Below are 12,640 nucleotides of genomic sequence, written 5' to 3'. Positions count from 1 at the left end.
AACACACACACACACATACACAGACAGCCGAGTCAGTTGAACAGGAATGTCACTGAGAGGCACAACTTTTGCAGTAGAGGCCAGCTGAGGCGTGATGTAGAGCAAAGTATAAATTTGCTCAAGGGAATTAAACTGTTGCAACTATAATTGGAGGCACATCCAAAGCATAATTTCATAAATTGGTCCAACAGTGTGCTTGGTGAGAAATGACTGTGATATCCATGTTGTTGTTTTTGTATGCATATTCTAACATAAAGAAGTAAAAAAATGCACTGGAAACAGACAACATTGTCTCTTGTAACATTACTTCAGTTCTTGTCCCTAAAATAGTTTATCCAACTCTGCGAGCATGACAGCTTCTTCATCCCGAGTATTCAGGGTCATCTCTGCCTTCAGGAGAACTCAATATTAGTGGGCTTTTATAGAAGATTGTAAAGAAAACAAAATAATAACAAAGGACTTCTTGGTTTAAGGTACCATTTCTAATGGTTTTGTATTAAAGTGTCGCTGACCAGTGAACATGTTCAAATTTGATGATTTCGAGTTTTTTTTTTTTTTTAAATCACACAATTTTATCTAACATTAACCTTTTTTTCTGAAAAGATGAGATTTTGCAGTTGCATGGTATTCCTTTTTGAGACACCTTCATATGACCGCTACTGACATTCTGACCACACTTGGACATAACCATCCAACTTTGCTATCTAATGAGAGTATTTGATATAAATGTACATGTATTTTGCAAAGCCAACACTGCCACTCCACATTGAACTTTGCTATACAGCTATAATACTTTAAATTACACTTAATATGATTCGGGATTGCAAAATGTAGGAGAGGCCAACTGTGAAGGGATACTGATTAAATCCACATTGTCCTGAAAAAAGACAGTAGCAACTGTTTATTCACACTATGCTTTTCCTCATCACAGCAATTCAAAATTTATAGTACAAATGTCCCAAAAATACACTTAAATGGGATAAAATACCATAAGATGCCACATAAGTCTTAGTGTATAAAGACAGCCTTGTAACCGCTGTAACCTGAATGATGTTGTTTTGACTGTCCTGTGCAGGGTGTTGTACGGAAACAAGATCACAGAGCTGCCCAAGGGATTGTTTGATGGACTGGTTTCCCTGCAGCTACTGTAAGTACTATCTGTGTGGTCTGTTGTTATGTGTGTACCTGTGTGTATTAGTGTGGTGCCTCCAGAAAACAATGACATACATTATTCAGCAAACAAAAGAAAATCACACTCAAATATGGGATGGAAACGCTGTATCGTCATGGATTTGTGACAGAAATAATGTACAGCTACAGTTTCTTTTAGAAAATGGACCAAGTGGCAACCAAGGAACATGTGAAATGTAAAATAAAGGACAACCTGCACACTCAAAGGCCCTTATTGCATGTGATGTATGGGCGAGGAACGTAACTGCTGTGTGTCATTTACAGTGTGTGACTAAAGTTGTGTGTGAAAAAAAAACAACTTCCTATGTCAGCGTTCGCGGACATATAAAAATAAATCTTGCAGTGTCCCTTAGTATTTCCATGAAGTTAGCTCCAATTGGAGCATTATAATGTTAAGTGGATTAGCTGTATTTGTGTTTAGTATTGTACTGGAGTTGCAGCTATAGTACATTACTTTTGTACCAAGATCACCGCCATGCCTCAATGTGCAGTATGGTGGTAATTTTATGAGGAAGAGCAATGCTTGGTTATCATTATTATTACACAGTGGCAGCTATAGCAGAATCCCCTCTTTGTGCTCTCACCCTCCATCTGTCCTGCATCCTGTGTGTATACAGAAAAGTATTGCTTAAATGATCAACATGAACCAAATTGATGCACTGTAATAAAAACTGTAATCTCGCATAGCTCTTTTTAACATTTAGTGTCTTACTAAGAGGAAAACTATTTATTGTGAATAATTTCTCGTGGGCACAGGCTCAAACTGCAGCAGTGGTACAGCACGCAGTAAAAATGTGGACTCCTGTAACAGCTACAGTGGTACTGTACAGGGCATATGGTCCTCGCAAATGCCGCAGTCCACTGCAGAAACAGCTTATGTTCTGGGCTTTTCCATCGTAAAGTGAAGCGAAGCAAAGAGAATGAGGATGAGTGAATCTAACCCACAAACACCTTTTACGGGCTTAGGTGGATCATTGGGATGCATGGTGCATAGTCAGACACAGAGAGAGAAGAGGTCGGGGGGGAATAATGGATGGGGAAGGGAAAGATGGGGAAAAAAGACTTGGACATAAGGAAGAAATTAATATGGAGAAACATATAAATGCAGATACGATTAGAAAAGAGAGTGAAGAAAACCAGAGAGAGAAATTAAATTTGTGTGAGGTCGTTAACATTAACTACCAGGAGAAGTATTTCCCTCACGCCTTGTCGTGATGATGACAAGGTGAGAATGTTAAACACTGAATGCTATATTTGTAGTTGATAGCTGCACATGTGATCCCTTAAGAGGATAATTCAAGACTGCTTCTGTGCATTTGTGACTGCTTCAATCGCTGAATATATAAAGTACTGAATGACTAGTTAATATTCATGTCTTGCCACCACATCATTGGTCAATCCCACTTAGACGCCTGCAGGTGTTGGCGCTCTCTCTCAGCAGCAATGGAAGGGAACATGTCTTTTAATATTTTGCCGCTGATAGATGAGAAACATTGGTCAGTTTGTCAGGCATTTCAAGATGCTGTCATTCTACCATATAGCGTAATAAATATACATCATATATTAGCTTTGACTGGTGAATCTAGCAGCATGTCAACCGTCCACGACAAAGATGTGTTTATTGCTTTGTATAGCTACCGGTCTGCTGTTTATATTGTCTGTGTTGCTTTCTTTTACTGGTGCAGTTTCAAGTAATTAGTTCCCCCTGTGAGCTGCCTAATGAGGCGTGGATATGTCGCAGAGCAGCATGTGTGTGCGTGTATCTGCCTGTGTGTGTGTGTGTGTGTGTGTGTATAGGCAGGTTGTGCCAGTATAGGCGCTCGTTAGGACGACTTGAGATGATTAAGCTGAGCTGCACAGAGTTAGTTACCTGTCAGACACAGAGAGACAGAGGGAGGAGTGTGTGAGGGACAAAGAAACAAAGAATAGAAGAAAAGAGTTTTTGTGTGAAAGCAGAGTAAAAAGATCGAGACAAGGAGTGGAAAAAAGAACGGTAGACGTACAAGCGAAAAGCTGTCGACTTGGCTATATTAGTGAATGAGGTGCAGGTAGAGAGAGAGGTAGGAAAGGGTGGCGGTGCAAACCTTTCCTGTCATTTACCTAATCCCTCTATCACATTTCTCATTTCCCTTTCTCTTCTCCGTTTTTTACTGCCGGCCTCTTTCACTTAATTGTATATCTCTGTCACTCAGAATTACATTTTCGCCTGTCCCTTCACTGTCTCGCTCCATTATTTCCCCCATCCCATCTCCATTCTTCTATCTCATCTTTTCCTCCATCCTTTTTACCCTTGCCAACTGTCTCTCCCATCAAAACAAGATATCACAGCGAGACCCAACAGCAAGGAAAATGAAAATATATACAACCGCAATTTTCAGATTTATGTGTCACAGCCAGAAAAAAATATAATCACGGCTGTGTGCAGAGGGTTGGAGAGGCTGGAGGGAGGGACTGGGGAGGGAATATGGAGAAGAAGAAGAGGACAGGGGAGAAAAGTTGTGGTTTTTCAGTAGAGATGCATCTGAGAAAAAATCTCATTATCTGCATGCATCTTTTGTTTGTGTTGTGCACAGAGGTAATTAAGTTAAAAATGTAAAGTAAAAGAGATGAATAACAAAGGGCTCTTGCTTGTGTTTCAGGCTGCTGAATGCCAACAAAATTAACTGTTTGAGAGTCAACACCTTCCAAGACCTGCAGAACCTCAATCTGCTGTCGCTGTACGACAACAAACTGCAAACAATCAGCAAAGGACTGTTCGCCCCTCTGCGCTCCATCAAGACTCTGTAAGTATACTCAGGCTTCAAGAGTTTTTCATTAACCCAGCTGCTTCGATTTAAATGAATTGGCAACTATTTCCATAATTGGTTAATCGTTTTGAATGTTTTTCTGGTCCCAGCTTCTGAAATGTGACATATTGCTGTTATTCTTGTCATATATTACAGGAAATTGAATATATTAAGGTTTTGGACAGTTAGTTGGACAAAACTTGCAAACTGACCTAATGTAGCCCCATGAGAGGCTTTGAAAGACATTACACATGCGTTTGTTAACAAGCTGAAGGACTTGGAACCGGCAAATACGTCGTCAGAAGCCAAAAAAACATGTTGACTGACAGGGAAGAGTAATATTACAGGATTTTGCACAAATATGACTCTGCACAGTCCTAGATTAAGGTTTAAGGTTCAAAAAAAGGTTGCATAATGGTGCTTTAATAGACAATGAACATAATCAATATTTGAATATCAAGTTATGCATTGATGTTTAAACATGATTATCCAGACACAGAGAGGAAAGAGGCCAACAGAACTGCACATGTGTCACTGTTGTGTTTAGATTGCTTTTTAATCAAGCAATGTGTACAATACCTCAACATATTCCTTTCCTAAAGTTGCTCTTTCTCTTCTCTGGATAATAAATGAAGGTTATTAGTGTTTCTGCTGCTTGAAACAGAGACTACCTAACTTGCTGTATGCTAGAAGCTTCTTCTTGAGGAAAGATGTAGCAGACACCAGAAGTTAAGAGCAACAGATGTAAAATCGTACACATGTGGTTGAATCAGCAATGTTTGGCATCAGTCAGCAACTGTAACTCTGCGGTTGTCGTCTTTTTTGGCCTGTGACAAACCTTCCTCCCTCCTCTCTCCCTCCTCTCTCTCTCTCTCTCTCTCTCTCTCTCTCTCTCTCTCTCTGTCCCTCGCTCTCAGCCATCTGGCCCAGAATCCCTTTATGTGTGACTGTCACCTGAAGTGGCTGGCGGACTACCTTTTTGACAACCCTATTGAAACCAGTGGAGCGCGCTGCAGCCACCCCAGAAGGCTGGCTAACAAGCGCATCAGCCAGGTTAAAGGCAAGAAGTTCAGGTGCACAGGTAGGAGACGGGTTCACGCTGACACACCTGAACACACACAAGCACTCAAGCAGGGAGTCACCTCTGAAGGCTAAGGGGTAAAATGTCAAGATGCACAGATAAATCATTATAAACACATGTAGTTTTAAAAGCATGTTTGTTTATGTGTAATTAGAAAACTTATATGTGTTTACTGACACACACAAGCATTCACATACAATCTCTCTGTGGCGGAATTTTATTACTGTTATTTCCTTTGATATGAGCCATGGGTCTCACTAATTACAACACAGAACAATTCAATATACTGCAACAGCACAATAACTAACCCAGCAGGGACTGACCATAGACTGTGATCACCCACTTGTGTGAGCAAATGAGTGTGTGTCTGTGTATGACTGTATACACTTCACATCCTCGGAGCCTCTCCACGGCGGCTCCTCACATTGTTTTCTAGGTCTTAAGTATTATGCATTTTTTATGGATCACTGGGGGAAAAAAAAATTAAATCCCCTCACAGACATTTTACAGACTATTTGAATTGTGTGAGAACGGTGGTTGTAAGCAGATTATTGGTTTATAAGGCAGCATAGACGGGGATCTTTGCTCCAACAGTCACTTTAACCCGACACTGAATCTTACCAAAAGATTATAAGGTAACAGCATTCTTATGATTTGATGTAAGGGTTTGTTTTACAATAAGCAACAACGTGGTTTCTATAACAGCAGGTATGTCATAAAGTAGTCCAACACATTCTCACTCTCGACATGTCAAATACCGAGGCTTGATCAGTCGCTTCAAGCTATGACGCTCGAGTTACACCTCAAGCGTCGGTCTTGTGGTTGTGGATAACTTGACTAAAGACTCACGTGACTACAGATTGCCGTTCATCAGAGTCAGACGCCGAGGGGCATAGAGCAAGTTGTGGTATTTGACGATTCTGGAGTGAGACCGGATTCAGTAGTCAATTCTGTCGCAGATGTTTCGTTTTATTTAGAGCATGAACCCTGAAGACAAATGCAACAACAGAAGCAACAGAAAGCACTCAAAATATTTGGAGAGCAAGTCTCTCCATCACAGTGTGATGCTGTGAAAAAGCTGTGAATAAGCGACGCAATCTTAAATGGTATGTCCTAACCTAAACCAGGCACACAACCAATACTATTAAATGGTGAAGGCTTCTATCCAGAGTGCTTTGCAGTATCATGAGCTCATGTGGTGCATATTTGACATGGAAGGTCTCAGTGGTAAGCCCTTAATGTTAGTGCTTTGTCCATGGAGCTAATCAAGGAAACAAATGCTCCTAAAGCCGGTCATGGCTGTCCTCTTTGCTTTAGCCCTTGCTGTCTGCAGTCCCATGCCTCTCCTTGCATCTCCTCTTCCGCTCTGGACCTTGTGGACATTTTCGCTATTGGTGGGCAGTCCCGTCCCCCCTCCTGTGTGGATCTGCAGCTGTCTGTTGCCTCTCCTATCCTGTATGGACCCTGCCCCTCCCTGACTGATTGGTGCAGCTCTCTGTTGCCCCACCTTCCTCCCGTGTGGACCTGCATTCTGATTGATTCGTGCAGCTGTCTCTTGTGCTTGATCTAACCATGTGGCCCCGCCTACTGTGGCATCACATGGTTCCGTCAAGCGCCAGGGACCGCCAAGCACACACCCACCTGCCTCTCCAACCCAATCACACACCTTGGAGCAAAATATTAAGGGCTAAATACTGTTTGTCTGCATTCATGTGTAGGGCTTCTGATACATGGGACTCTAACTGTGGTTGAACTAAATGGACATAGACCAGTAATCTAACATCAATTCATATATCAATCAGTGATGAATATCAATAATTTAAGCCCTTCATAAACACCCATATCCATCATACATGCTCAACTCCAACATACATTTGAGCTCAATCATGACCTACATGTTCCTTCCTGTTCTGTTTATGTGGAAAGTATTGATATGTCATTGTAGGCTCTCAAATGCTTGTTAATGTCAAGTGACACCAGATTTTGCTTTCAGATGGTTTCAGTGAAGAACAGAGCTAGACGTATTGAATAAGCTGATGAAACATTGACACGTAAAGAAATCGCAAGGCTCTCCAATGTCTGGCCAGGTAGAGAGAAGGGATTGAACTCTCACTCACGTATTTTTAAAAAATGTTGTTAATATTCCCGTTTGTGTTAATGCATGGTAGAAAAAATATGCGCTGCGTGGGAGAAGGACACTGCTTGGCTGTATTGAGTGCTGGAAAATCAGAGTGTTTTTTTTAAAAATCTGAATAATTTTCAATATTGTGGATGGCTGTTAGCCCAGGAAATAGGTCCTTATTCCTAGGCGACATAGTTGTGATGCTGTGTTTTTTTTTTTGTAATAGTTTGTAATAGTAATAACAAAATTGTATTAGTAAAGAAATGTAAAAGTTATACATTTTGAATTTTATTTTCTACCCTTGTTTGGGCGCCCCTATATATGTACGGCACCTCTATCATTCACCTATACCGCCTACGCCTAGAGGGCCGGCTCTGCACCTCGCCATGCTAGCTCCTGTAGTTCACTTTCACAACCATACCCATACGTCCCACCTGCTTTTCATCTAGCAAAATCTGGTCTGGCTGCACCTGGACACCTGTCTCCATTGTCAAAGCGCTGGCAGTGCTTCAGTGGCTAGCATGACTGATCCCACCACCTCCGTACAAACCGCTTTCCCCCTCTTCTGCTCCAACTGAGGGACTTTAAAGGAAAATGTCAAGCTAATACTGTTATACGGGTTTCCTCATTCTTACCTTCTTACCTTAAGTATATATCATCCTTCCCACCCCAAATTCTTTGCTCTCTTCCTTCCCTTTTCTTTCCTTGCTCTTTCCTTTCTGTCAACTTGCCAACCAACAAGGTGCGTGGCAGCCCGGGGATATCAAATATTCTGCCACTAAAAGGAGCTAACCAGCCAATTCTACAAACAGTAAGGCATCATTGGAAGAGCAGCAATCAACAACTGAGTTCAAATCAAGGTTGTTCACTGCAAACGACCCCTCAATAGGTGGTCCTTGTTCTAAAACAGCGACGAGCTGAAAACACATGAGCCATAAAGGGTGTGTGCCAGGAGAGAGTGGAGACAGAGAGTCAAGAATCTAGTAGTTTGTGCCAAATAAAAACGAAAAACAGAAAATGTTAAATTGAAAGAGAACAGATAGACATGCAAGGTTAGAAAGAGAGGGAGAGAAAGGTAATGATAGCCGTGAGAACTATAAAGTGTGTTTGTGGTGCACAAATACAAGTGCTGCATGATATAAACCAGCTCCGTTCCACCGGCACTAGCGGTCATAAATATCTGCTCACATTACATCTAACTAACAGAAGTGGTCTCTGGCTCACCTTGTTAAATAAAAACATCCGGGGTTAAACCACATTTATCAACAAAATGATTCCATAAAACCACATGGATATCTGTTTGTTAATTTGATTCATAGCCATGTACCGCAGCCGCCTGCTTCAGTCCTGTGCATGCCCCTCTGTACAGTACTGCAGCAGCATGCAGCCTGTTCTTTTAAATAGATGAGGTGGACACAGTTCACTCATGTCTGGCAAATTGCTGGTTGGCTAGTTATGTTTTACAACTTTGACATCTGAAATTAGAGCAAACAAACTCCAATGAGAAACAGATTAGACAGATAGTGATAACTTGGCAGTGGCAGAAAGTGTTTCCTTTTTTACTATTGGCTGTATATTTATTGGGATGATATGTTGTCTGTTGAATATAAGGTATAAAGTAGAACATCTTTATATCTGGTCATATGTAAATTGAACAGTATTTTTATTTTATTAAAAACCTCCAGAAGCTAATATTACAACTTTCTATCTTTCTCTCCTCCCCTCCATCTTTTTATCCTCTAATTTACCTGGTTTTCCTCCTTTCCTTCCCTTTCTACCTCCTGTCTGTCCTGTGTTCTGTCCTCCCTCCCTGTTTTCCTGTTTCACCTATATAACTCTCTCTTTCTCTTTCGGTTTTTCCTTCCCTCTTTCCTCTGCAGGTCAGGAGGACTACCGTAGTCGTCTGAGTAGCGAGTGTTTCCAGGATCTGGTGTGTCCAGAGAAATGTCGCTGTGAAGGCACCGTGGTCGACTGCTCCAATCTCAAACTGACCCGTGTACCTCCACACATCCCCGAACACACCACGGACCTGTAAGTCAGCCGGCTTTTCCTTTTTACACACACCCACACATGTATTGTATGCAAACACATGATGAAATATCAGCTTCAAAGCCATGTGTTTGACTGCTTTAACCTGAAACTGTAAACCACCACACATCCTCTAACATGCCACAGACCAGTTTTTCACTTTATCAGGCGCATGCAAACACCAAAACGCTCAACCATATACACATTGAAACATGCACAGGTGTGTCGAGGCGTGCAAACATGCAAAGACACGCACAAATGCGTGTATGCAATGCACGCGCAGATGTCTGCCTTTCTCTCAGAGCAGTATCATGAATGTGCTTTTCATTTTCGAGCTCCCAGACCAGATGCCTCTCAACAGTCTTTTCCATCTCCCTCAAAGTCCCAAAGGAGCCATCATCATGTCTGGTGAAGGGTCTCACACTAGAATACTGAACAGTCCCATGGATCATTCATTTTACAGCTGAAAAATGGAAAGGGAGTAACAGATAACACGCAACAGGAATACCGTAACCTGATTGCAAAAAAGGTTAAAAAGCCTCTATGTGTTCAGAATCTACTTGACTAAATAAACAAGCTGGTATTATGCTAAGGAATTGTGGCAATAGGCAAGAAAATCCATAATTCAGAAGCATAAAATCAAATGTCTATGATGTGATTTAAATGATAAATACTTAAAAAGTCATAAAACACACCCCGACTAAGACCGAAAAAACGGGATTTGTCATTTAAGACATGCGACACAAGAAAAGTGTGCTGCCATTGAAATCAGCCAGACACATTTCCACACAGTAATTACAAATCCAGCCAGAGGCAAAGTTGTTCTTAATAATGCTGAATCATGCCATGGCTATCACCGAGGTACTCATAGAGAATAGCTGCAGAATAAGGGACCGCTGCAGCGTTAAGGAAGATGCAGAATGGTTGCTTATGGAATTAGTTGTATAACGGTGACTTCAAAAGTGGCTGCCACTTTGGATAACTAATAATGTCAGTATCCAACAGACCAGTAGACCCCAATTCCTCTCTCGCTCTATTTCTTTGGTTCTGCTTCTCTTTGTGAACTCTTGCATCCTCCAATCCTCCCTCCGTTATATGTTCCCAGGGTGCTCCATGTCCAAAATATAACCTCTGTCCTTCATGGTTGGTTGAAGGGCAGATCAGAGTTTCCACTGTGTTGACACCCTCTCTCTTTTTCTTGCCTTTTCCTTAAGAACACAACCAACCAGTGGCTTTTTGAAGGCCACACACACAAGCAGCCAGTTGTGCCCTGTGTAACCTCCCTATCAGGGGAAATCAGGGGAGGTTGTGACTGAGCTGAAGGCTTATATATTTTCTACTCTCTTTCTCTCTTCTGTCTATCTTTCTGTCTTTCTTCTCTTCCCACTAGCCACAAAAATCCTTGACCTTGGCCTTGTGAGTGTTCAATAAGTATGAAGGAATCAGTTTTAAGAGAATTATTTGCACTCAATAAATGTGTACATTCACTACATCACAAGGTAAAGAGATTGGAATCGTTTTATCTTTGTTGTTTTATCCATATGGACTTTGCAATATGTTATTTCAGTTTGGCCTCATCCAGATGGATCAATCTTTAAACTCCCCCTGTATCTCATTAGAAAGTGTCCCCTCCAGCTGAACTTTCACTTTCTTTCCTCGATTTCTCTCACTCTGCCTCTTTTACACACACGCACACACGCTCTCAGACACATACACAAAGAGCATCCTTTTTGCTGCACCCTTTTAGTACAAATTACCTCAATAAAGCAGATGTCGAGCTTCCTATCTCTCAAGCGGTTTTCTCTGGGCTTAGGGGCAGTGTGGGTATTGATGACCTCATAGAAAAGATTCATTGCTCTTCTCCATCTTCTCTTCTCCCCTTTTCTCCAGTATGTTTAATTATTCTTCGCTCCCCCCCTCTGGTTTTGCGGCACATCATACTTCAACGGTCACTAAAGGCCTCTTAACCTTCATGCGGTCATTCCCCCCTCACGTACATCCTTTCTCTCTCCATCTTGTGTGCACATGTTAATTTGTCTGTATTGACTTCGAAGCAGTTTGTTTCATGAAAGAATTAATGTCTAACTAAATTACACTATCATTCTCTCTTTAGGCGGTTAAACGACAACGAGATTGCCGTCCTGGAGGCTACGGGGACGTTTAAGAAGTTGCCTAACTTGAAGAAGATGTACGTATTATTTTTGCATTCATTTATTCATTACATCATGCATGCATTTACCCAATTCGTCTCCTGAAAGGGAGTTTGAGAATCTTGTATCTTCATAGTGCTGTTTTTGAGTTGTTCCCCTGTTCTATACAGAGGAATGAATGAATAGCATTTCAATTAAAAGATGACAAAAATAAGAATAGATGGATGTGAACAGATGGAACTTTGTGGAGGACAGAGTTAAGGCATGCAAGAAGATGTAGAAGTGAAGAGAGAGAAGGGAATACACACAAAGAGGCCAGAAGTGAAAATTAGAGTGACATGAATCAAGAGACAGACAGAGATGGAGAGTAAGGACGGGTGGGTGGAAGCTATGGAGGAAGCGAATATTAAATGGAAATGGAAGATGGGCCTTCGGTTCAGATTTACAGTCACTCCTTATCTACAACCTCCTCTCGGTTTGTGTGTGTGTGTGTGTGTGTGTGTGTGTGTGTGTGTGTGTCAGAGCGAGATAGAGAAAGACAGAGGTTGATTTATTGGAGAGGAAATTGCTAACCATCTAGCAGTGTCACTGACGATACAGATTGGCTAACACTCATTTCCATTTTCCTTCTCTCAATTCCTTCCCTCTCTTCTTTATCTCCTTCTTTCCTCTCCTCCTATTTTCCCTTATCCTTGAATCTGCTATGCTACTTTTCATTTTACTCTAAGATTGTCTACAATCATTTCATTTTTTCACTCTATCCCATCCTTTCCTCTCCTCTCCTCTCTTCTCCTCTCCTCTCCTCTCCCCTCCTCTCCTCTCCTCTCTTCTCCTCTCTTCTCCTCTCCCCTCCTCTCTTCTCCCCTCCTCTCCTCTCCTCTCCTCTTCCGTAAAGCTGATAAGAGGAAACACAAAACTAGCTATGAATGGAAGCTATAGTAGTTGTGATAGCTATCATCTCAAGTCATTGTCTCTGTGGCCAAATGCTCTCTTTTCATTTTCATTTTTCTCATTATGTGCACAAGGAAGAGAGATAGCAATCGTTTCCAGTTGTCTGTGACCACTTGTCTCATTTTCTTTCGTGTGTGTGTGTGTGTGTGTGTGCTTTGTAGTGTATAGAGTGATGACTTTACGCTGTTATATCTCTTGTACAAGATGAGGATATTAAGATGAAGGAGAGAAGAGTTAACATTTATTAGTTGAAGGGACATGATTGATTATTGCAATTAAACTGGAAAAAGTATGTGTGTGTGTGTGTGTGTGTGTGTGTGTGTGTGTGTGT

General features: G+C 41.5%; 1 protein-coding gene across 1 annotated transcript in view; it reads left to right on the top strand.

Annotated features, from left to right (window-relative positions):
* slit3 (slit homolog 3 (Drosophila)) overlaps positions 1 to 12,640 on the top strand; it is a 229,059-nt gene that overhangs the window by 174,450 nt on the left and 41,969 nt on the right. The window contains exons 8-12 of the mRNA XM_031867001.1: positions 1,022 to 1,147; positions 3,831 to 3,974; positions 4,895 to 5,058; positions 9,061 to 9,211; positions 11,322 to 11,396. Coding sequence (XP_031722861.1) covers positions 1,022 to 1,147; positions 3,831 to 3,974; positions 4,895 to 5,058; positions 9,061 to 9,211; positions 11,322 to 11,396 — 660 coding nt within the window. The remainder of the gene's footprint in view (positions 1 to 1,021; positions 1,148 to 3,830; positions 3,975 to 4,894; positions 5,059 to 9,060; positions 9,212 to 11,321; positions 11,397 to 12,640) is intronic.

The sequence above is a fragment of the Anarrhichthys ocellatus genome, unplaced genomic scaffold, assembly GCF_004355925.1.
Source record: "Anarrhichthys ocellatus isolate YVR2014 unplaced genomic scaffold, GSC_Weel_1.0 scaffold37, whole genome shotgun sequence".
NCBI classification, from domain to species: domain Eukaryota; kingdom Metazoa; phylum Chordata; class Actinopteri; order Perciformes; family Anarhichadidae; genus Anarrhichthys; species Anarrhichthys ocellatus.
This window is presented reverse-complemented; position numbering and strand designations above follow the sequence as displayed.